General features: G+C 41.5%; 1 protein-coding gene across 1 annotated transcript in view; it reads left to right on the top strand.

Annotated features, from left to right (window-relative positions):
- Positions 1-26,684, top strand: part of LRRC2 (leucine rich repeat containing 2) — a 73,046-nt gene that overhangs the window by 10,513 nt on the left and 35,849 nt on the right. The window contains exons 2-3 of the mRNA XM_079331319.1: positions 7,461-7,671; positions 21,563-21,719. Of these exons, the coding sequence (XP_079187445.1) occupies positions 7,461-7,671; positions 21,563-21,719 (368 nt within the window). The remainder of the gene's footprint in view (positions 1-7,460; positions 7,672-21,562; positions 21,720-26,684) is intronic.

The raw sequence follows: 26,684 nt of genomic DNA, 5'->3' as shown, positions 1-26,684 counted from the left end.
CTGAACGATCCCCGGGCATCCTGCTCCCAGCTCGCCGGAAACACGAGTGCCCTCCCGGAAGCCTCAGAGGCCCCTCCAGGGCCGTCCCCACCCACCCCTTTGTCTAGACTCATCAGGGACCCTGGGTGTAGCCCTGCCAGCTCCATTGGCATGATAATGGGAAAAATTCTTTCAATTGACACCGTAACAGAAAAACACTCAACCCCCAACATTATCCACCCCGAATTTTTTCCATGCCAACATGCTACATTGAAACCTTTAAATTATATACATACATGTAGTTATAGGCACAGTATCATAGATAGTTCACCCTAGAACAAGGTCCCCTTGGGGTATGCATCGGGTCTCTCCATCCTTTTGCATCACCCACCGAGTGCAACCTGGTCCCTGAGCGAAAACCACCCCACGAACAGGATTGTCTTTGCTGGAAGCAGAATTCACCCAGACAGTTTTCCCTAACATGCCTCTCAGGTGTACCACTGGAACCTTATCTCCATCTGCTGCTCCCAAGGGCTCTGACTGGGCAGGGCCTGCTCGGTTAGTGGAACCTCGGGTATTCACTAATCATGTGGCCTTTGGTAGATTGATCTCCCAGTTCTTGAAAGTCCCCCCACCAAGAGCCTTTAAGGTGGTTTTAAGCAGACCATTGCACCGTTCAACTTTCCCAGCCGCTGGTGCATGGTAGGGAATATGGTACACCCACTCGATGCCGTGTTCTTTAGCCCAGGTGTTTATAAGGCTATTTTTGAAATGAGTCCCATTGTCTGACTCAATTCTTTCAGGGGTACCATGCCTCCAGAGGACTTGTTTTTCCAGGCCCAGGATGGTGTTCCGAGCAGTGGCATGGGGCACAGGGTAGGTCTCCAACCATCCGGTGGTGGCTTCCACCATGGTCAGCATGTAGCGCTTGCCTTGGCGGGTCTGAGGCAGTGTGATATAGTCAATCTGCCAGGCCTCTCCGTACTTATATTTGGACCATTGCCCCCCCATACCAGAGGGGCTTCACCCGCTTGGCCTGTTTGATGGCAGCACACGTGTTACAGTCATGAATAACCTGAGAGATCCTGTCCATGGTTATATCCACCCCTCGGTCTCGTGCCCACTTATAGGTGGCGTCTCTGCCCTGATGGCCTGAGGCATCGTGGGCCCATCGAGCCAGGAACAGTTCTCCCTTGTGTTCTCAATCTAAGTCTGTCTTTGAGACCTCTATCTGTGCAGCCTGATCTACCTGCTTGTTGTGCCTATGTTCTTCATTAGCCCGACTCTTGGGAACATGGGCATCCACATGACGGACTTTCACGGGGAGCTTCTCTACCCGAGTGGCAATGTCTTTCCACTCGTCAGCAGCCCAGATTGGTTTTCCTCTACGTTGCCAGTCAGCCTTTTTCCACCTTTCCAGCCAACCCCACAGAGCATTGGCTACCATCCACAAATCAGTGTAAAGGTAGAGCTTTGGCCATTTCTCTCTCTCAGCAATGTCCAAGGACAGCTGAACAGCTTTGAGTTCTGCAAGTTGACTCGATCCACCTTCTCCTTTGGTAGCTTGTGCAACCTGTCATGTGGGGCTCTATACGGCAGCTTTCCACTTCTGGTTCATCCCCACAACGCGGCAGGAACCGTCGGTGAAAAGGGCGTAGCGTGTTTCATCTGCTGGCAGCTGGTTGTACGGTGGAGCTTCTTCAGCCCGGGTCACTTGCTTCTGCTCCTCTTCATCAGCGAGACCAAAATCTTCACCTTCTGGCCAGTTCGTAATTATCTCCAAAATCCCAGGGCGATTCGGGTTGCCAATACGGGCGCACTGTGTGATGAGGGCAATCCACTTGCTCCATGTGGCGTCGGTGGCGTGGTGAGTAGAGGGAACCTTTCCTTTGAACATCCACCCCAGCACTGGCAGTCGGGGTGCCAGGAGAAGCTGTGCTTCTGTGCCAATCACCTCTGAGGCAGCTTGAACTCCCTCATAGGCAGCCAAGATTTCCTTCTCTGTGGGAGTGTAGTTGGCTTCAGATCCTTTGTAGCTTCTGCTCCAGAATCCCAGGGGTCGGCCTCGGGTCTCACCAGGCACCTTCTGCCACAGGCTCCAGGACAGACCATGGTTCCCAGCTGCAGAGTAGAGCACATTCTTTACCTCTGATCCTGTCCTGACTGGGCCAAGGGCCACTGCATGAGCGATTTCCTGTTTGATCTGGGTGAAGGCTTTCTGTTGTTCAGGGCCCCAATGGAAATCGTTCTTCTTGCGAGTGACCTGGTAGAGAGGGCTCACAATCTGGCTGTACTCAGGGATGTGCATTCTCCAAAAGCTGATAGCACCTAGAAAAGCTTGTGTCTCCTTCTTGCTTGTTGGTGGAGACATTGCAGTGATCTTATTGATGACTTCAGTGGGGATCTGGCGCCGTCCATCCTGCCACTTCACTCCCAGGAACTGGATCTCTCGGGCAGGTCCTTTGAATTTGCTCTTTTTAATGGCGAAACCGGCTCCCAGCAAAATCTGGATGATCTTCTCTCCTTTCTCAAATACCTCCATTGCTGTGTTCCCCCACACAATGATGTCATCGATGTACTGCAAATGTTCTGGAGCCTCACCCTTCTCCAGTGCAGCCTGGATCAGTCCATGGCAGATGGTGGGACTGTGCTTCTACCCCTGGGGCAGTCGGTTCCAGGTGTACTGCACGCCCCTCCAGGTGAAAGCAAACTGAGGCCTGCACTCTGCTGCCAAAGGAATGGAGAAGAATGCATTTGCAATGTCAATGGTGGCATACCACCTTGCTGCCTTGGACTCCAGCTCGTACTGGAGTTCCAGCATGTCTGGCACGGCGGCGCTCAGCAGTGGAGTCACTTCATTCAATGCCCAATAGTCCACAGTCAGTCTCCATTCTCCATCAGATTTCTGCACAGGCCAGATGGGGCTGTTAAAAGGTGAGTGGATTTTGCTGACCACCCCTTGGCTATCCAGCTCAGGGATCATCTTGTGGATGGGGATCACAGCATCTCGATTTGTCCGGTACTGCCGGTGGTGCACTGTCATGGTGGCAATTGGCACCTGTTGCTCAATCACTTTCAGGAGTCCTACTGCAGAGGGGTTTTCTGACAGTCCAGGCAAGGTGTTCAACTGCTTAATGCTCTCTGTCTCTACAGTAGCTATTCCAAAAGCCCACCTGAACCCCTTTGGGTCTTTGTAGTAGCCGTTCCTGAGGAAGTCTATGCCTAGAATGCACGGTGCCCCTGGGCCAGTTACAATTGGATGTTTCTGCCACCCCTTCCCTGTCAGGCTAATCTCAGCTTCCAGCAAAGTGAATTCCTGTGATCCCCCCGTCACCCCAACAATGGAAACAGGTACCTTCCCCACATGTTCTGATGGTATCAGGGTGCATTGTGAACCAGTATCAACTAACACTTTATGTTTCTGGCTTTGACGTGCCAGGCCATCGCACCCACACTATCCAATAGATCCTGTCATCCCATGCCTCTCCCTGGCTAGAGGCAGGGCCCCTCTAGCCCCGGTTATTATTTCTTTCCTGGGCATACATAGTGGAGGTTCCTTCCAGGGGATCTGACAGAACATCCTCCTTGCTGTAATACCCTGCACCTTGCTTGTGGGAGGTTGAGGCTACCTTCATTTTAGTGCGGCTCCCTCGGTTAGCATTTCTCTCCCTGAGCTGACGCACCCATGCTGCCAGGACAGAAGTGGGTTTCCCATCCCATTTTCCCATGTCTTCCCCATGGTCTCGCAGGAAAAACCACAGGTCAGCTCGTGAGGTGTACTCTCTCTCCCTAGCTGGGGTACATGAAGCTCTGACTTGGGGGCCTGTGACTCGTACTGGTGCTACGCTGATCTTCCTCACCTCCTCAATTCTCTCCATCATCTCCTCCCTCATATCCCTCATCCTATCTTCGACCTGCTGGAGGTCCCTGGCCACGGCAGAGACATTAGCCTGCATTGGGCCATTCATCATGCTCTCGAAATTTCTGAGTTTGTTGGCAACAGAACACACTGTCTCTGGACTGTTATCGGCATTAATCATTGCTATGTAGGTGGTATATTGAGATGGACCCAAGGTTGCCAGATTCCATAACATCTGCCCTGTGCACTTGACCTTGTCAGGGTCATTGTCATGCTGTCCATCCCTCCCAAAGAGTACCTCTAATACTGCTGTCTCTCTCAGCTGCTGGATCCCTTCCTCAAGGGTCTTCCAGCGCATCCTACGGTGGTGCTCCTGCATTCTCTCTCTGTGTACAAACTTCTTTCTCACACTCATTAAAAGCCGGTCCCAGAGGGAAAGGAGGCCTTGCTCCCTTATGAATATCTGGTCCACACCTGAATCCTGGGCCAAGCATCCCAAATTCCTGGCCTCAGTTCCATCCAGTTGTACACCTGTTCCCGTAAGGTCCCAGACCCGGAGTAACCAAGTTGTAAAAGGCTCACGGCCCCGCCGAGCAATGTCTTTACGCAGGTTACAGAGACTATCGTATGAGAGGGACTCGGTGACAATCTCAACCTCTGGCTCCCTTGCTGGTTGTGAGGACCCTCCTTGCTGATCCCCATTATCTAAGTGCCTCATTTTAATCTTAGATTTCTTAGTTTCCACAGGAGCAACTGCTGCTGGCTGTGGCTGCTCCTGTGATCCAGCTGGAACCTGGACAGATACAACATCTACGGGTTCCACTGCAGCACCATCTGACTCTCCCTCTTTAGGGCAGGGGGAGGGTTTCTCACCAGCTGGAGAAAAATCCTCCTTCATCATCTGGCTATGCTCTTTCAGCATTTGGCCTATATCCTTCATTAGAGCCCCCACCCACTCTGGGTGGCTCATTTCTGCGGTGGGCTGTGGGGCAGGGTTAGGCTCTGGGGCAGCCTCCCTAGTCCCTGGGGCAGAGGCAGGTTCTGGGGCAACATCCCTAGTCCCTGGGGCAGGTATCAGAGTTGCTGTCCAAGCCAATATTCCCATGTTTCTGAATGCTAAATAGAACAAGCCTATCAGCAACACCAGCCACTGTATAATAACAGTGGCAATTAAAACAGATCTGAAATCCTTGAGAACCAGTGGGGTAGCCTCAAAAAACTGGGTGATGGGTTGGGAGAAAATTTCCCTTGCACTCGTTATCTCACAGTAAGTACCGTTACTGAAATAACCCCAGAAACATGCAGTTAGAGTACGATAGCTCCGGATCCATGCAACCGCTTCCCAGAAAAAAATTAAAAACCCATGAATTCCTGACATAATCAATCCACCAAACTAATCGGATAATAGCTACAGTAACTTTGGTGAGGGGGCCCAAATTCAAATAAGGGCTTGCAAATGGGAGGGAGATGGCTGTGACCACATGGAACACAAACCAGATTAAACCAGACAACATATTGCCAGTTAAGAGAGCTGTTATTCCTGTGTTAACTCTCAACTCAGTGCACTCTGTCCCACGTCTGGTCGCCAAAATCTGTCCTGGTTTGAAAGGACAGGTGTCTGCCACTAAGGGCAGAAGTTTCCCTTTGGAATAGAGAGTTTGGTTCCACTCCTGCCCCCCCAAGTATTATAATTGTTTGAATCAAGGACTCTGAGGCAGAGATAAGGGGGTGGGAATAACAGCTCTTTTACTAATATATCTAACTGTACAAGCAGAAAACAATAACAGTCGAAATTGCTAACAGAACGGAATAGATAACTCGGTGTCAGTCCCTTTAGATGCAAGCACGGTGTTTCTGTGCTTAGTCCACAGCTCGGATCTGCCGAAGGGCAGACGGGAACGGAGGCAGGAGGGAGGGGGGAGGGGCGGCAGCGGCCACGCTGGTCTCGGTGGGAACGGGCTGGAGCGGCAGCTCCTCACTCACCGTGTGTGTCCGGGTGATCAGCTGTGTCCGCAGAGGCAGGAGGCTGGAACGGGCCAGATGCAGGGCAGGTGATAGCAGAGGGTCTGGCTCTCCTGTGCTCCGCCGCGTGGCTGAACGATCCCCGGGCGTCCTGCTCCCAGCTCGCCGGAAACACGAGTGCCCTCCCGGAAGCCTCAGAGGCCCCTCCAGGGCCGTCCCCACCCACCCCTTTGTCTAGACTCATCAGGGACCCTGGGTGTAGCCTGGCCAGCTCCATTGGCATGATAATGGGAAAAATTCTTTCAATTGACACAGTAACAGAAAAACACTCAACCCCCAACACATAGCATCCTTCCAGTATCTGAAAAAGGGTCACAAGGAAGCCAGAGAAAGTCTTTTTATCAGGAACTGTATGGACAAGGGAAGATGGCTTCAGACTGGAAGAGAAGATATTAAGAAGAAATTATATCAGATATTACAAAGAAATTCTTAACTGTAAGGGTGATGAGGCACTGAAACATGTTGCTCGGAGGAGCTGTGGATGTCCCATCCCTGGAAGTGTTCAAGGCTCCTTTGTGGCTGAGGGCAGAAATTGAGCAACCTGGCCTTGTGGAAGGTGTCCCTACCCATGGCAGTGGGATGGGAACTAGATGATCTGCAGCATCCCTTCCAACCCAAATAATCCTATGATTCTGTTTCATGTGGTACTCTTTTTTACATCTTAGCACTGTAGAGAAGAATTCCATGATTAAGTGGCAATACATGTAAGGGTTTTGTTACTCCCTGTTTGGGCTTTTTAAACTTGCATGTGTTTCTCTTTCTAGGACATGATGTATTTACTTCCTCTAGGGGTACTTTATCCTGAACTTTGTGTCTTTCTTAAGCTCTTCATTTCCTTTAATCCTTTAGATTCAGGTTTCTATCAGAGGATGGAGATGGCATAAATGAATCCTATGTACTACAGGATATAGAATTCAAAGTGTGAGATCAGATTTATGATACAAGGGGCTCTGCAGAGTCTCATTTGGTGTAAGGAAGGCTTGCTTCTGTGAATCAACCAGTTCTTTAATTGACTAAGCTGAAATAAATCTCTCCTAACTATAAGCATGAGCTTTTGAGAATGCCTAATTATGACAAACTGAATTTGCACCTGAAGTTATATGAGAAAAAGCTTGCCTTGGAAATGATGTAAAAGTTACACTGAAAGTTAATCTGAAATCAGTTGGCACGTGACAACTTTGACCTCTACTTCTAAAAAGATATTGGTGTAAAAATTAAAATAAGTCGTTATATTTGAACAAGGAAGGGAAAGGTGAAAAGGCACTTCTTACCTTTTCTTCCCCATAGAAAATGTTTTCATATATCACCAGGTATTTGATTTTCTTTATGCATATAACCCGTTCTGTGAGAATATATTTCCTATCCTAGCAAATTAAAGATCATAATTTTTGCTCTTTTCCATAACAGTTTGCTTAGTCTCCAGTTTTCTGTTGTTCTCTGGGTGTTACTATATAATTTTATATATATTTATAAATAGCCAATACTTTAGATGAATAATTATATTTTGTTAAGTTGTTCTGCAAACACAGATTAAGCTTTTGAACTTACCTGCAATATTTTTTCAGCTTATTCACATAAACATTTTTTGGCACTATTTCAGGATAAAACAGGAATGGAATTTGATACTAGAGTGCCGTAAGAAAGGTATTCCTCAATCAAAATACCTCAAGAATGGCTTTGTAGACATCAATGAGAAGAACCTGGACACTCATGAAAAGACTTCTCACCTCAAGAAGAGTCATGCCTTGTCAGATGGAGTAAATAAGGAAAAAAACAAGTTTATTTTTCAGCTTTCTGGAGAGCAGTGGACGGTAAATATAATAGAAAATATGTTTCTATTGGCAAAGAATTTGGGTGACTTAGACTGTATCTTTTAATATCCCTTTTTTTAATGGCAAATGCATATCAAATTGATGCTTTTCCACAGTGTTAGAATTGACCAATGTATTTTTACCTCAGCCTGAACTAGTGGTTTAGTTCTCAGGTATGTGTATTTTAAATTCTCTGCTGATATATGTAATTTATCTCTCTTAATAATTTTGGTGTGGGCAATAATATTGCAATAAGGTCTCTTTCTCTAACATTCCCCAATGGGTGAAGAGAGATAAATATAAGATTTTTTGGTTTATTGCTGTCTTCTATTAATCAGAGATCTGTATTCTTGCTCTAATGTTGTGATCACACTTTCTCAAGCTCTGCTCAGTTTAAAACTGATATTAACATCAATCCACAAGGGTCTAACTGAAAAAAACACATTTGACTTGCAGATACGTTTGATGTGAAATAACAGTTTGCAGATAAGATGTGAGTAACTCCTGGCTTGAAATTGAGCAAGTGGTGAGTTGGAGTTGGTCAGAAACTTTCAGGAGTTGTAAAAGCTTTAATTGAAATATATTTGAAGAAACACTACTTTATTAATGAAAATGTGAAATTAAAATTTTAATTTCATGTGGTATTTTCATTCCAAAAAATACAAGTCAGAACACTGATAAAAAGCTAGAATTATTTTTTGAATTACCTGAAGTGCAACTTTAGCTTAGATTTGATCTTGAATCTGATGATATTTTCTTTTTTGGCTTTCTTTCTTTTTTTTTCTTCTTGCTTTAACTTCCCTCTAAATAAGCATACAATATTTGAAATTTCAGGAATATATAAAACCCTGGTTCCCATTCAGCTCTACTAAGAGACTCTTTCTTGAACTGATACCTATCATTGATCTGGTAGGACTGATTGCTGAAAAGTTATCACATCTCTTCATTCAAGAACTTAGGATTTTGAAAATTAAGTTTAAGATGTGTCGTCAAAACCTGCATACTTCTGTGTATTGTAAACCTTTGTTTAGAGGTACTTTAGAAAAATAAAAAGAGAGATTACAGCTCCTTAGACATTGATATAGTAGCAACTGCAAATTAAACTTTTCTGTTGCGTATTATCTTTTGCCAAACCATTAAAATTTTGCTATATCACTGTAAGTTAGGCTTTACATTAGGAGGCAAAGTCAAACATACATTTTGTTCTGTTTTTCCAGAATATTTAATTTTAATTTGATACTCTGAAATATCCCATTTAAGAGAAATTGGTGTAATGCTACACATAATATGCCACCTTGAGCAGTACATTCCTAACCACCATGGGTTTTGATATTCTGTGGTCTCCTTTTATGATCAGGTGACCCACCTGATGAACTCAGCTGTGGCTGTTGTGTCTGTTGTGTGCTGGATTTCAGGAAGGCCTGTGACACTGTCTCCCACAGCACACTCCTGGAAAAGCTGCAGCCCATGGCTTGGACAGGAGCACTCTGTGCTGGGTTAGGAACTGGCTGATGCTAGGTGTTCCAGTCTGGGTTTTCTCCTTTGCCCCGAGATCACCCCAGAGGGACACGAAGGTGGTTCAAACCCTGGTTTTCTCTGAAGCAGTCGAAGAGAGACTGCTGGAGACGGTTTTCTCTTGTTCCAAGGATTGTTTATTGTTTCTTATCTCAGGGACTTTTTGCCTGGCCAGCAGAGGTCTGCTCAGCCTGGCATCCATGGTGGAATCTGCCTGGTGAAGGCAGGGCTTATCTTATATAGGTTTGTACTACATATTACATGTTTACAAAATTTTCCCAATACAATACAATTTTATTAAATGGTCCAGCTCTGATCCAATTTAAAAGTGCCAACATGTCATCCAACACGGATGACAGGGAGAAGAAGGAGGAAAAGATATCCACCCCCCAAATTCTCCATCTTGGCCACGTGTCCCTTATCATAAACTTTCCAAAAAACCTATTTATCTACATTCTAAAAGTCTAATTTATACTTTACTAATTTTGGTGACCTGTTTCCATTCTCTTTGTACTGACAGCTTCCCCCAGGGGTTAGAATTCAGCGCCTGTGACACCAGGGTCTCACTCAGGAGTCTTTGAGACCCTTGCCAGGGGGATTTTGAGACCCCCAAGGAGGCCAAGGGTATTCCCTGGGCTCCCACAGTGCCAAGTCCTGCATTTTGGTCTCAATAATTCCTGCAATGATATATTCTGGGGACAATGTGGCTGGACAGTGCCCATGCAGAAAGGGACCTGAGCCAGCAGTGTGCCCTGGTGGCCAAGAAGGCCAGTGGAATCCTGGCCTGGATCAGGAATGGTGTGGCCAGCAGAAGCAGGGAGGTCCTTCTTCCCCTGTACCCAGCACTAGTGAAGTCACAGCTTCAGTGTTGTGTCCAGTTTTGTCCCCAGTTCAAGCACCTTGAGACACTTGAGTGTGTCCAAAGGAGGCAACGGGGCTGGTGAGGGGCTTGGAACACAAACCCTGTGAGGAATGGCTGAGGGAGCTGGGATTGTTTAACCTGGAGAAAAGGAAAATCAGAGGTGATCTTATCACTCTCTACAACTCTCTGAAAGCTGGCTGAAGTCAGGTGGAGATTGGTCTCTTTCCCCAGGCAGCAAGTGCAGAATGAGAGGACAAAATCTTAAGCTGTGCCAAGGGAAATATAGGTTGGATATTAGGAAAAAGTTTTTAAAAAAAAAAGAGTGATCAAGTACTGAAATTGTACAGGGAAGGTGGATGTGTTTAAAAAAAAGTTTGGATTTGGCACTTGGTGCCATGGTTTAGTTGAGGTGCTGGGCTGGGTTGGACTTGATGATCATGAAGGTCTCTTCCAAACTTGTGATTCTGTGATTCTGTGTGATCTTCTTATCAGATGTTCAGTGTGTCCATATCAAACAGCCATCAAGTCTCATTGTCCAGCTCTAGCCTAGTTGAAGTGGGTTTCCTCTTTCAACAACAAACTGTGACAAAGTTCAGATGTTTGCAGACAAATTATAGCTGATTTATTTAGAGATCAAAATTGAAATGTTACTTTCTAACAGCTGTCTGTCTAACAGACAATTATTTTAAAATTGTGAAAACTTATTTGACAAAGTTCTGAAAGGAGTGTATATATTACATAAATTGTGAAAATTTTTCACCTGTTATACAAATCATACCACTTATTTTGCTTTACATAATCTGAACTAAAGACAGAATCAGATATATAGTATTTTCCCCTATTACTTTTTCACAAAAAGAAAGTATTCACATTTAAGCAAAATGAATTTTCAGACTATGAAATCAGTGCTGCAGTCTGCCAATTTGTGCATGAATAAAATCTATGGACATATGACAGTTTTCTCATAGAAGTCTGTATGCTATGTAACTGGGAGCAGTGGGTCAATTGTGGTTTAATATTTTTTTATGTGCTTTGCACACACAAATACATCTATGAGTTGAAAGTTTCGGTGATTAAGCACTCAGGGACTTGGAGAAGTCAGAATTGGGATTACCTGTGCAGATTCATAGGCACATAGCCAGCTGGATTTGCTGTTGACTGGCCACTTACCATTGGCAGCAGCAAACAGCAGAGCTCTGTAAAGTATCCATTTGGGGATGAGCTGCTGAATCTTCTATCTTCCTTTTAGCTGATAAGTATTTCTATTATGTTTCCCCTTTTCTCTCATCAATGAAGCAACAATATGTCCTCCAGAGAGTTGATAGCTAAATCTGAGTAGGTTGTTGGTATGACTTAGAGGTTTAATTTTGAGAACAAGGCTTGCTTCTGAGCTATACCCTTTCTTTTTATGGATGCTAGGAATCTAAGTCTCATGGAGGAGTAATCCTCAGTATAGGGATATGGCTTTAACACGTCCTTTTTGTAGGTTTCAATGTCAGAGTGCCCAGGATGTCTAGATGGTAAAACCATACTCTTGTTAGAAAGAAGCTTCTGCTTTGTACTCCATATTCAAATAGAATCTGCCTTACTGATTGATTGTTGAGTAGAAGGTTAAAAAGTGGTCTTGTAAAATGCTCTATGATGGAGTCATAGTATTGTTTAGCCTGGAAAAGACCTTTAAGCTCATTGAGACAAACCATTAACCTAGCAGTTGAGAGATGTAGTCAATGCCTTTGGTCATGCTTTGCCATGAGGCTATCTGGCACCTAGAGAATGTGGTCTCTCCTTATCTCTGAGGATACCTTTCCACATCCAGAGTACTTGTGGATAGGTAATGATATTCACCCAGCTGCAAGAGCTTGGGATAGCTTGGGTAAATATTTTGAAAATTATATGCATCATGCTTTTTTGAAAATAACATCAGACCTTCTTCTGAGAACCTTAGTAAAGGTGGTAATAAGAGCAGATCACATATTTTGAATCCCTAATAGGAATTCCTTCCTTCGAGACCTTGTGCCACTTTTTTCCCATCTCTCAAATATCATTGATACAATAATGCATTTTCATTTGGTGGAGACCCACTGTTCCTTGTACTTGTAAAGTAATTATTTTAACACATAAAGCTGTTTGACAGCAACAAAATAGTGAGGGGAAAAAGGAAAATTATTTTTGTAATAATTAGCCTTTAACACTTTTTGGTTTATTCCTCTTAGTATTTGTGACTATGGGCCTCTTTAAAGGCATGTATTTCTGTAAAGAAGATGAATAGAGTGAGTGATTCATGGATTTAAAGCCAAGGAATTATGACACAGTGCTAAAGTAGACAAGGGAGCAGCTCAGTTTGTGTTTTTAGCAAAGCTAGAGTGACAGTGGGATCAGTGAAAAGAGACTGGAAATAAAAATAATCAAGTACAAATTTTACTTCTTTCTTAGAAGCAAGAATAACAGTCTTAAACATGGCACAGCTAACACTGGGCATGCCTTGAAAGGGATAATTACAGAAATGAAAACTATTTTGATGCCAGGCAAACAAAAGGAGAAAATGTTAGATTGCAACAGTGAATGGCACACTACAGTGTTCTGTGTAACTCACATAAAAGTAAAAAGCTCACACAAAAAATACTAGGTTGGACAAGTAGGCACAAAGTAGTAGCTAAAGAGATTAGAACTTAATTTTACAGTGTATGAATTCTGAAAAAAATCTATTCTGTTTATGCAGATCCATATTTCCTTGTAGATCAACAGCCCTGGAAATAGAACTGGCCTTTGTGCTTGAAGAGTAAGTCACTCTGAATCTGAAAGACATTTTGTAGATTGGGTTCTGGTTTAGCCCTGCCTATCTTTGCAGTTTGTTTCAGCCTGTGAGTAGTGGTTGATAACTTCACTTATGAGATAATCTTACCTTTATCTGTCAAAGCTCCATCTGGGGCTGCTTGACAGCACCCTTAAGATTCAGGAGTCCTTGTCTCTCTTTTACATAATGGATAAATATTTTAGGCTGTATATTAGGGAAAATTCTTCACAGAAAGAGTGTTTGGATATTGGAATGGGTTGCCCAGGGAGCTGGTGGAATCACTGTCCCTGGAGGAGTTGAAGAAAGAATGGATGTGGCACTTGGTGCCATGGTTTGACAAGGTGAGGTAAGGTCATAGGTTGGACTCGATGATCTCAAAGTCTTTTCCAAGCTAGTTAATTCTGTGATTCTGTGATTCTGTGATTCTGTGGTTCTGTGGTTCTGTGGTTCTGTGACTCAAGTGTCTACCTCCCATGGTGTGCATTTCTGCCGGCTGAGAACAGTATATGCAGTATATGCAGTATATGCAGTATATGCAGTATATGCAGTATATGCAGTTAAAAAAGAAAAGAGCATACAATAAAAAATGGGCTTGTCTTAATCATAGAATATCAATGCGATACTGTGAATGAAATCAGACAGGTTTTCTCTTCTTTTCTTTTTTAATAAAAAATGGGGAGAATCCAGTTGTATTGCCCAAGAAGTGAGTCTCCTAAATCTTCCTGTGTTTGCAAAACACTTGGGACTTTAAAAGCATGAGAATGGTGTGTTGTGCTACAAGTAATATCAGGTTCCCAAGGTATGTTTCAGAAAAATAAAAGTATTTATTTGAGAGTTTTACAGGCAAACACATTGTGAAAAAAAAAAAAGAAAAAAGTATGGATTATGGATCTTTGAATTGTGTGTTTGAATTGGATGCCTAGGAAAAGAAAAAAAAAAAAGCAAAATTGATGCAACACTTGAGAACCTCTGTACACATAAACATGTATCTACTCAATTAAATTAGTTCTTCAGAGAAACAACTATTAGAACTAGAAACTGAGGCAAAATAATGCCATGAATATTCATATGAATTTTAAAATTGAATCACTTTAACTCTGTTTTTCCCCTCTGAGTGTTTACTTTCTGCTGTTAATTAATGAATGTTTATTCTCTAGTGAATCAGTGAATTTTAAATGTTTTCCACAAAATATTGAGGATAAACAAATTTTTTAATGTTGTGATATCAATATTGGCAGAGGAAAGCTGATGATGCTTCTCAAATACATAGTAGGACTGTTCTTGGTTATGCTTCTTTACCTGAGTAGAGAATTTGTGTACACATCTACTTTAAAAAACCTTAATGTCAGACGTGCAAATAAGTGAGTGGTGGTAAAATTCTTTACTCACAAATCATTACTTTCATGCATTTAATTTCCTCACAGAACAAGGCAACGAATTAATATATTTGAATTTATTCTCACAGTTTTATTGTCTGGCATAATATGTATTTTCACTGAGAAGAGAAAAGAATCAGTGAGGTTTGAAAAAAACATCTAAGGTCATTGAGTCCAGCCATTAACTAACATTAACATCTATGTTAATAGCCCACAGAGGAGGAGCATTGGGGCTCTCCTGCTCTGCCTGTTGGCATGGGCTTTGCCAGTAGTCCTCTTTTTCTCAAGAAGCAATAGGACAAGTGAGGTTGGAAAATCATCCTGTTTATTGACATGTCCAAAACAGACCTCTCCCCCACTTCTTCCTTGAGATCCACCACAGATTTGCAAATGTTCATGGTTTAAAGGAATGAAAAAAAAACAGAGAGTTAAAAAAAACCTCACTAATTTAATCAGCAAATTACCATTACAATTCGACATTAAATTCCTCTGCCTAAATGAAGGTGCAAATGCAACCAAATCCTGGTACAAGAACACTAATTTTACTCTGTGTACTAATTTTATTAAGATATGAGTAAAAAAGAGTGAGATTGGGAGGAGGGAGAGATACAGAGTTAGAGGGGATAATACAAGCAGAAAATAGCTGCTAGACAGTGCTTGTTTAAACGATATGATGCAAATGTTATTAAGCCTTCCCTTACACCACCTTTTAACTTAAATTTTGATCAGTAGTCATAGTCTTTGATCATATACTTCATCCATGGTCATGCTGGGGATGTACCAAACAGAGGGAGAAAATAAGGATGAAGCAGAAGAAATAATGCAATAAATATATGCTTCACATATGAAACAATACTCTATGAGTTTTCATGATCAGAGTATAGACATCAACCAGGAGGTGGGGCTCCAACCATTAAACCACTCATTGGCTTCATGGATTGAAACAATTCTGCAGCTTAACCAGCTAGCTCTTTCATCTTCCTTAATGGAAGTAGAGGCATAAGGAATGGTAATACAACATTCTGAGTTGTATACAACTCATAATACATCTTTTTCTTTTAAGTAATTGATTTGGTAAAACATTTTTTTATACTTGTTGGACTTGCAATTTTAGTTCTCCAGAGTCATGTATTTGTATTGTCCAACTGCTTGATCTATGCACTTACTATGTGACATGGTCTGATAACTATATAAGGTTTATCTTAAATCTCAAAGCTAATCTGAACCCTCAACAGCTCCTCATCTTGCAAATTCTGTCGCCATTATAGTCATCGAATATATTTAGGGAGACAATGGGAGCAAGTTAGTCTTTAACAGATAGTGGGTATGAAGGAGTCCACAAATACTGACTGTTGGAGATGGATCTTGACTTCCAGGAACTGGGAGTGTCAAGCCATGGGGTGAATAAGTCCCAGGTTAGGCCTATCGGGTGTGTGCTTAGGCATCCCTCAGTGCTTTGTCATAAGGTACTATATTGGGATAGAAGTACAGAGACAATTGGCTATGGACAGAGCTTCTCAGGTGGCCTTGCTCCTTTTTTATATGTGGCACAGTTACTTGCTACAGTGAGGTTAATGTCTCAACAGGGACACAAACAGCATCTCCCTTCCCAAGAATTTTTTTCTCTGAAGCAGGGCACTGAATTTTATCCTCTGGAATCTTTAACCCTAAACCCCTAAGTTGCTCAATAATACAGTTTTGAATATTTCCCACTTTACCTGCATCTGGGCCCCCAATCAATATATCATCAATATAGTGGTGGGTCCTTATCCCCTCATCTACTGGAATTGTATATAATTTTGGGCTAGGGTAAAATGTGTTAGCAGGGAGGAGTCCTAGTATCCCTACAGTATTTGGTGAAAGTGTATTTCATCTCCTTCCATCTAAAAGCAAAACGACTCCAATGGGTCTCCTGAAATGGAACCATAACATACATATCTTTCACATTGGTGGTAGCTAAACTTGGATGAGCTTCCAGTATTATGGCAATTAACTTAGCACCGATAGGCACCGCTGCTGATAAAGGTGCAGTATTAGCATTTAATGTTCCATAATCCATGGTCAATACCATTTTCTGTTTGGCATTTTTTGCTATCCAAACAGAATAGTTACAAGGAGAGTGAATGGAAACAATTATCTCCTTTTTCTGCAAGTCTAATATCACATCAGAAATTCCTCCTGGACTTGACAGGAGGTACTTTTTATAGAGAGATTTTCTTGCCCTGAAGGCATGTTTCTCACTTGCTGTGCAAATTTATCATCATGCACAGTACATTCTTTCAGATGTCTCTGGAAGTGGGTTGGACGCCTTTGGGGGTTTTGGGTGTCTTGATACCCCTCTACAGTCCAAAGCTGCATCTTGGCCTTCCACCTGCACTTAGGTGGTACTGTGTTGTGCTTCTCTCTGGAAGCTGCAGCACATTTGTCCTGGAAAAGCGCTGCTCCACATGGGCCTGCACAGCCTACTGTGTGGCAGTCTTCTCCAGCCACATCCTGTCCTTTCCCGTGGCATGTTATTACCAAAGCTCCTTGGTTATTATCAACAGTTCTTGTCTTTTATTACCACAATACTTGTCTGGATCGTCAGCCATCCATTTATTGTTGCTTGAGACATACACATTTGCCCCTTGTCCTCTGGGATTTTACAGGGGTTTTGTACAGGCCTAGGGCCAGTCGCCATCTCCAGAGATGCACCTGACGCTGGCAGCGGGATGCCACTGCTCTGGCTGTCCTTCTGGCACCAGAACACCCTGCACACACAGGTGTCCTCCTGAAGAGGGAGGCCTGTTGTGTGGAGACAGCTGTAGGTGTGAACCTGCTTAGGATACACTCAGATGGCTTCCTGTTCCACAACCACTCACTCTTCCAACCAGAGAGTGGTCTCTTTGGAGGCAATTCTTTCACTCACATCCCACATATTGTCAAGGTTGAAAAAACAATCTTGCTCCCAATCCATGTTTTCATCTGAGCAGGACAGCAGATCCAGGTCATAAGAAGGCCTGTCATGGCCCCACCTCGGCAGACCCAATTCGGTGCTCCAGGTGTGTGCAGTTCACTGTCCCAGTGCATGGTAAGACCTTCCTCCTCAGTACTCCAATTTTTGTCTGTGCTGTCCTCTTTCTGGGACAGCTCTTGGTCTCTGTTATCTTCCCAGTCTTTCTCCCTCTTAGCCAAGGTCTCTGCCTTGGTTGCTGATGCTGATAGGAGTGCCCATGCTGCCAGTCCTTGCTGCCTGCTGAGGACATGGGATTCCATCTGGCTTGATGTGGAGGAGCTGGGGATGACCAGCAGGGCCTGGGTGAATTGCAGCTTCCTGGATCTCTCTGTCTGGATGGTGCTGTCATCCTCACATCCTTCATTTCAGCCACCCAGAGAGGCTCAATAAACAAGGTCAAAGCTGAGCCCATTTCTGTACTGCTTAAGGTTGGCTACTGAGGTGGGATACTCCATTGTTAAAGCCCAAGTACTCTGTCCATTCCTGTTCTGTGAGGGGCAAGGGAGACTTTCTTTTCTAGCACTCCAGCTTTGGTTTTCATTGTGCTCCACTTGAGACAGCTCTTGGGGGTCGTAGCATCTCAAGCATTCCATCTCCTCTACCAAGACCTTCTGCTGGTCTCTGGTACTTGCAGGACTGCCCCTGCCCCTTGCCCACTGAGGGTGTGGGTTTCCAGAGGCTGGCAGGGAGCTGGGCGGTGGGCAGCAGCTCCCTGGCTCTTGAGCTTCAGTGGTGGAGGCACATAGCATTCCTCTACCTGCAGAGGTGCCCATGGCTGCCTGTGCTCCCAGGCAGTAGGAGAAAGCTGAGGGGAGGAGGAAGAAGAGCTGGTGGTCTAATTACCCCAATTCTTCACCCTGTGCCTCTTTGGCAGCCTCTGCCTCTGAGGCATCCAGGGGAGATGCTATGTCCTGAAGAAAGGCTTTCCTGGGATTGGGCACTCCAGGTCTTAGTGCTCCTCAAGTAACCTCAGGCTCAGGGCATGGCCCTATATTGACAGTGATCTCTGGACGCCATGAGATCCCTGCATCACTGAAAGCCCAGCAATGTGCTGCTGCAATGGGGCCACACCAGCACCCTATAACAGTGGGGTTAACAGTCAGTGCAGAAGCAGCCATGCCTGGCATAAGGCAGACCCTGCTTTTTCTCCACACAGAGGATCCAGCTGAGCTAAACCATCCCCTCCCACTCAGCCCCAGTGCTTGTGGCCCTGCTGAGCTCAGCCCAGCTTGCCTGCAGCTGCTTGGGTGCCACCACCATCCATGTCTGGATGTCAGAATCAGCTGCTTGTTGATAGAATTTCCTTTTTAAGGTTTAGGGCTTGCCACCCAATAAACCTTTCTGTGCAGAGCTGTAAATTAATCAAAGAATGCTTATGTATGTGTGAGCATTTTACACACTGGGTGAAAGACAACACACAGTTTTGGGAGAACAGGGGGGACACGGGGGCAGTGCCAATGTTGTGCCGGGGACCTGTAGCAGGGAGTGCCTGGAACAAGCTTCATTTTTTTTAAAGGAGTGGGAGATTTGGGTCCAAAATTTCATTTTGGCCCATGACAGATTAAAGTACAGAGCGGGAAAAGAAACTGAATTTAAACTTCTTAGAGCTTTGATCATAGTTTTAGTTCAGGCTCAGGTCTAGCAGGTGAATTCTCTCCAAATTTGAAATATTATAATCAGCAGTGGTTGTATGTTTGTTATTTATTTCCTCTTTAAATTTTTTCTTTTCTAAAAATCAAACAAGTTTGAGGTATTGTTTTGCTGTTAAAGGCAAAAGACAGTCTGTCCTCCAAGTGTCAGTCTTCATGCAGCAATTTATCAGCAGGCTGCCAACTTTAGCATGGCAGAAGAAGATACAAAAGAACACAAAAGAATCAGAGAGTAAAGCAAACACAAAGCTTGTGGAAGTTTCAGTTCCAATCCCTATCTAGTTTGTAACGAAGCAAAATATCACATCTGTCTATGTTTCTCGAATACAAATATAAATGCATTTTAAAATGGAAAATACCAGAAAAGCACATAACAAAAAATTTGCATGCTTGCATTTGCAAATTATAAATATGATCATATGATACAAAGAAATATTCACAAAAAAGAGAAGCAAGATGGTATTTGGAATCTACTTCCATTCTTTTGAAGTCATGTCTAAATGTATTTCTCTTGCTGCAGAGGAATATCTTTTTGTGCTCTAAACAAGTCTTAATGCAGATATAAAGATTAAAAAAATCTTTATATATTAATAATAAATACATATTTTTTGTATTTTGTCTTAATTTTTCTAAAATGATGAATGAATTTGGTCTTCATGTGGTAGAGAGCCTTGTGTGCTGCATTGTTTTCAATGTATGAAGGAGAATTTTGTGGAGTACCCCTTTCAGTGTGGGAGAACAGCATGTTCTCCAACAAACTGTTGGCTTCAGAGAAGAAAGGGCTGTATTTGTCACCAAAGAGCTGGAGACTATGTATTGTGACAATAAAGTGCAAAAATACACTAGGTCAATAGAGCTACACTTGGAGAAATAGAGTGGAAAAGAGTGTCTTAATAAAACATCTTTTCCCATCTAATATGATTATTCATCTCTCTCTCTGAATCATAGTTCTTCCCTACAGAGTTATCTATGACACCCCTGCTAAATACTATGCTCTGTGTGCTGAATTTTCCATTCTTTACAGGTAGGAAAGACAATACTAATTGAATTTGCTATTCTTATTTTATTTTGCTGCAGAAAAATGTGCAGCACTGAAGATGAGAAATAGCAACTAATTCCAGAAAGTTGGAGGGATTTCTCACTACCAGCCCTGAGGCGTTTGAGGCATTTTAATTTTTAATTGTCATAAATGGGCAAATATAGATGATGGATCACAATGCAGTACACACACACACTCCTAACCAGAAAGTGAATTAAGAAATTACACCATTTGTATCAAATATGGAAGGGAAGGTAACAAGGCAGAAAAACAATATATAGTTTTTATGTTTGCATGCATAAATTTGAAAATCACTGTAATGAGAGGCAGTAACAATAAAAAAAAGGCTTCTGATCGACGGTCCATAAAATTAGATGTTTTAATTTAACTAAGAGTTAAGTAGCACCAGTACTAATCCAGAAGTTCAACATTAAACAAAAAAAATCTAATGAATCATTCTTACAAATGTCTTGGGAGATCTATGAAATCTAGAAGAAAACAAAGGAGAGGGCAATATCCTTGTTATAAAATCAGTGATTCCTACTGTGTCATATTCTTCGCATAAATCACATAAATACATAAATCTAAAATTTATAAAATAATCAAAGGCTGATACTTTCACATCTCTTCTTACAGAGCAAAGTTACTGGTAGAACCTCTTCCAGACTTTATTCCACATGTTAATAGTGCACAGTGTTATAAAACCTAGGACAGACTGGTAAATTATGCAGTGCTAAAGAAAGTGGAGTTTAAATGATCTGATCTTCCACTTTTGGATTTGCTTTTTGTCTGCTTCAGGTTCAAAGAATTTGGTGACATAATTCAAACAAAGACTTGTACATTGGAGTACCAATTAATTAAAGCAATTTTGTAAGAATCAAAGACTTTATAAATTTAAGTTTCATTCATGTATTGAAGACTTTTGATAAATAGAATAATCTCAAAATTACTCAGAAATTAAAGGAAATTTCAAAATTTCTGGAATTTGGAAAACAAAGGATTCTGCATGACTAAATCAAAAATTACTTTGAAATATGGATTGATTTAAAAATAATTTAAAGAAAAATTAATTTTTTTTTTTAATTTAAGAATTTCCTTAGAAACACTTTAAAATTTTTTTAACATCGCTGCAACATCTTAGCAAGTTAAGCCAAGTGATATATGTGTGTAGTATCTGAAATGGCTTATGCCCCCTCTTGGAAAACAAGTTTTGAGACATTGACAGGTATTCAGAACAAAGTCACACCTTGGTTTTTTTCTTTTCTGTTTTAGCAAACCCTGTTTAGATATTCTCTATGCACTCTTTTGTTCTGTGCTGCATTTTACTGCATCTTGATGTGTGAATTAAAGCACTGAAATGTATTTTAAAGAAGTCCTCCATCTGGAAAAAGGAAATAATATGTGAGACACCAAACAGATTGAGTTCTTTGGATAGGTTTCTGTTTTAGAGCAAATAATTGCATTAAGAGTTAAAAAAATGAACATATGATGAAGACAGCTGCAATGCTCTTCAAAAGCAGACAGGTTCTGTAAGGCTTTGGCAAATGACAATTCTACATCAAGATAATTAAGCCAAGGTGCATTTTTCTCCCTATATGGAAACAGGGTAACAAAGTTCTGACTTCATGCTTTCTATTTATCTATTCTTATTTCATTGACAGGAACTCCCAGATTCCCTGAAAGAACAGCTCTATCTGAAAGAATGGCATGTATACAACACATTGATACAAACCATTCCAGCCTACATTGCACTGTTTCAAGATCTGAGAGTACTGGAATTGTCAAAAAATCAAATCAACCATCTTCCAGCAGAGATCGGTGAGTTGGTCCAAGATACTCAGATATTTATATTCATACCATTTAATGCTATTGAAGGGAAATAAATATCCATGGATATTCTTGTTAATTTATTGATAATTGTCTTGTTTACACTGAACACTCCCCACCACATTTTTATATCTCTCTGGCTTTAATTATACTTGCTAAATTGTATTGAGAACCATTAATATACTATGGGGAAAAGTGCATTTTTGTTATCTGATTATAAGGCAGTTATTGCTTCTATTTAAGTAAATGGAGAATTTTTTCTGGGAACAGGTGGTGTTTTATATTCCTTACAGATTAAGAAAAATAGAAGTATTGTGGAATTTTAAGCCTTGAACTTGAAGATGAATTGAAAGATAAGATTGTGGGGAAAAGGAACCAAAAATAGAATTCTGCAAAAAATACACATTTTAATTTTTTTAAGAGTTCAGTAATGATCTTAATTTATAAAATATATTTATCATAAGAGTAGTTGATTAATAGAAAAATTTGGATTGGAAGGGACCTTAAAAGTCATCTAGTTCCAACTCCACTGCTGCAGGCAGGGACACCTTTCATTAGACCAGGTTGGTCAGAGCCCTTCTTCAACCCAGCCTTGAATGCTCCAGGGATGGTGCTTCTACTGCTTTTCTTGGCAACCTGTGCCAGTGCCTCAACACCCTTATGGGGAAGAATTTCTTTGTAATATCTAATCTAAAGTTACTCCACCTGGTGTTATAAGTTTCAGAGAAACAAATTCTTAATGCTTCAATACTTTGACCCTTGACATTTTAAGCTACATAACAATAATTTTAATGCCTGCCTATGCTTTTTAATCTTACAATAGAAAAGCTTGTTTGACAGATTGTATTGGTATTGAGAGGGATTTACTGCTTTTATAAGGAAAAACATAGCTGTAAGAGGTGGCATATTTGAAAACTGAAATACCTGGGCTGATTGTGTCTCCTGTGCTGAGCTCATACACCCAGGTACACTAATACCTCAGCCTTTGATTTTAAATGCAGTATTCCTAAGCTTTCCCCATGAGTGCCATTCCTTATGTACATTAAAAGATAAGAGACTCTGAAAGACTTCAGTTTTTCTGCAGAGGAAAGACTAAAAACTCCACCTCCCTTGATATCATAATTTTAACTAAGAAAAACAGGAAGAGGGAGAGCAACCCGAAAAAGAAATCTGAGATAGAACTTTCTACTGTTTTAGTATTCTATTAATCAAATAGCACTTGTGCTTTTGATTTATTTATTAGCACTGTATTTAAGAAAAAACATTTTACATAGACATCAAGATCTATTTTATAATTTCAGCCTGGCATCTAAACACACTAACAGATCATAAACAAGACATAAGCAGGAGATAATGACATACAATGAACACTAATGATTTTATCAGGGCTTTGACTGCAGAACTCAGATAGGTCAGTGAGTTTAACGGACAAATACCTTATAACATGTAGTTTGGAAGAAAGTGGAAATAGCATGTAAGAAAGGGGAAATGCTACTGACAGAGGCTACCCTAAACCATTAAACAGCGGGTTTTAAAGAGTTGTTGCTTAACAAGTGAGGCAGGTAGAAGCAGAAAAAGTTTTTCTTTATTCTCACTGTTAATGAAAATGATCCCTAAGAAAAAAAAAATCACTAGTGCTATTAAAATCTGTTTCTACAATAAAGGCACAAACACAGATCTCAGAATCACAGAATTGTTAAGATTGGAAATGGCCTCTTAAGATCACTGAGGCCAATCATAAACCTATCCCCACTGTGTTCATCTCTAAACCATGTCTGTAAATGACACATGCACATATTTTTTTAACATTTTTGAAGATAATTTAACCTGCTATTTGAGTGGCCTGTACCAATGCCTGACCAACCTTTTAGTGAAGAATTTTTTCACCAGTATCCAATCTAGATGACACCTTGTGCAACCTGAGGGAATTTCCTCTCATTCTTTCACTTCTCCCACTTTTCTCATGGGAGAAGAGGCTGACTCTCACCTTGTTACACCTTTCTTTTCAGGCAGTTGTAAAGAGTGATAAGGTCCCCTTCCTTTTCTCCAGGAACAACACCAACTCCCTCAGATACTCAAAATCTGTGCTCCAGACCCTTCTTCTGCTCTGTTACTCTTCTCTGGACACTCTGCAGCACCTCAGTGTCTGGGGCTGTTTTGGATTAGAAACAGTATTCCCCAATGTAATGTCCCCACTAAAGCACTCCATACCATGTGGCACTCACTCATTTTTCTCTCTCTCTCTCCCCTCCCCTTTCAACCATGTGGAGAGGAAAGTTTGAGGCACAGAAGGTATAGATTATGGGTTGAGATAAGAACAATTTTCTGGAAACAGCTAAATCATCAGTGACAGAGCAAAGCAGTGGTACCCAGCCACACTTACTTGACTAGAAGGACCCTTTTTCCCACCATTGAAAAATGCTGAGACAGTATAGAATAACCTCTGGGTATTAGCAATGCCCTCTTCTGGCTGCTGCAAAATTTAGCCCTGTCCTAGACAAAACCAGGGCTGATTTGAGGTGTGGTCTCACCAATGCTGAGTACAGCAGGACAATAACTTCCTGGGTCCTGCTGATGACATTATTTTTGATACAGGCCAGGATGTTTTTGGCCCTCTTGGCCACCTGGGCACAATGCTGGACCATGACTGGTCCAGCACCCCCCAGATCCTTTTCTGCCTGGCAGCTTTCCTGTTCCTTTCCCCCAAACCTCTAGTGCTGTATGGGGCTATTGTGATCCAAGGACAGCAGCTGACTCTTTGTGTTATTGAACCTCATACAATTGCCTTCAGCCCATTGATCCAGATGGTCCAGATGACTCTGAATATCTTTCCTCCCCTCTGCTAGATGAATCCTCCCACCCAGCTCAGTGTTGTTTTGCAAAGTGACTTAGGGCACTCGATCTCCACATCCTGATCCACATCCTGATCAAAGACTCTAAGGAAGGGTGGCCTCAACTGGAGCCCTGGGGAACACCACTGGTGACCAGAGGACAAGTAGATTGTTCTAGAAGAGGGTAATGTAGAGCCTGTTCCAAACCTTTCCTGGGAAACAAGGAAGAATGTCTCATTGTTTCTAGTAGCAATCACTGTTCTTTCAACTGCATTAAAATGATGGGATTTCTGCTTATCAGTAGCTTTTGTGTTATTCCCATTTATTCACTTTCCCTCTGATATGTTTATTGCACTAGCTTATATCCATGATTTCTTTCTTTCAATGTTTTGTTGCTGGTTTTTTTTTTTTTTTTTTGTGTGTAAATGTTTGCTTGGGATGACCAGAGAATGTTAGAAAATACTTTGTTGTAGGGCTTCCCTCAAACACGGTGTTATAGCACTCACCACCCCCCTCTCACCCAGGAAATTTTGTTCAGAAATTTTGTTTTTCAAGATTCATTAAATCTAAACAGTCCTCTTTGAAACATAGATTTGAACATTAGTCACTGCGTAACAAAATTAACAAATTCGCTAGTCCGTTGATAATACTTATACATAATATATATAATATATATAAATAATATATAGATGTAATTTATATATATTTCTACATCATAGTAGTATTTCTAGCCTATCCAGAAACTGATGCATAATCACTGAAGTAGTCTAAAAAGAAATAATACAAAAAGCCACTCCAAGACTGTGTACCTGAACTGTTCCCCATTGTTTTGCCAAAACTTCCTGATGTTTTTCAGTCTTACTGAATGTTCTATCTTGATAGGCCACTTATTAATAAGGCAGTGGAACTACTCTTTTTGTTATAGCTAAAATTAGAGGAGGTTTGTCTTAATTTGTGTAATGCTCTCTTGTTTACATGTAGGCGATGTGCTTGCAAATAGCTGTGTTTTTATTTCATTTACTATATGTGCATACCGAGATGGATATTAATGTGTATTGGAAATGTTAATTATTTTCATAAGACAATATTATGTAAAGGTCTTGGATATTTTGAAGTTTTTGAATACTGCTTTTAAATGAAACCTTTCATATTTTAAGTATACTTATATATAAGTCAACTTATCTACTGAATTTTCATAAGGAAAATTATCAATGTGGACTTGATTTGGGAGCTCTATCTAAGCAAAGAGTGAGAACTGAGTGTTAAATCAGAAGGTAAGGTGTCTGGAAAGGTTAAGTGCTAAGGTATTCATCATTTTGTCTTCTGCTTACAAAGCAGCAATAACTAGGTAAATATCACAGCTAAAATGTACTTGAGAGCAATGACAGATAGTTGATGCTGGCAGTGACATGCATCTTGTTGAGTCTTTAATCTTCAGACAGAATTGAAGTCAAGTTTAGATCAACAAATCATCTAGCAGAGGATAACCTGGTGAGCCATATTATGACAACTTTTGGTTCTCACAAGAGGTAAAGGTATGAGACAACATGAGGTGATAATAATATTTTCAATGAAAAAAAAATTATTGCTGCAGTAGAAGCTTCTGGAATATTGAAGTTTATATTCCTGTTTTACCAGATTTAGAAGATAATGCTCCACCCTGAATCAGAGAGAAGAGTTGAATCCATTATCAGATATTTTAAATCACACTTTTATAGTCACAGATGTACATGAACAAGAACAAGTTTGTAACAGAAGACAGCTAAGAATACTTTTGACTTGATAGTTTCTGTGTAATAGAAAATATTTTAATGAGAATCTTAAACGAAAAAGAAAAAAAAAAACAAAAAACCCCAAACCTGCAGAATGGAAGTGTCTATCTTAAAATGGTTTGTCTTGGAATAACAGAGAGAGTCATGAATGGGGTGTAGCCAGGGGATTTTCTTTGTCTTCTGTGCAAGATTACAGCTCAGACTTTGGCTATGTGTCTGCAGTGTAGTTGCTGCATATAAAGTAGTGCTAGTGCATTAGTAATTGCTATAACTGAAACCATCCCACAATATATTCTCATAATTACATTGGAAGTAGTGAGCTGAAGTTTCATATGTTCCCAAAGCCTTTATAG

Source organism: Erithacus rubecula (assembly GCF_903797595.1).
Source record: "Erithacus rubecula genome assembly, contig: SUPER_Z_unloc_2, whole genome shotgun sequence".
Classification (NCBI taxonomy): domain Eukaryota; kingdom Metazoa; phylum Chordata; class Aves; order Passeriformes; family Muscicapidae; genus Erithacus; species Erithacus rubecula.
This window is presented reverse-complemented; position numbering and strand designations above follow the sequence as displayed.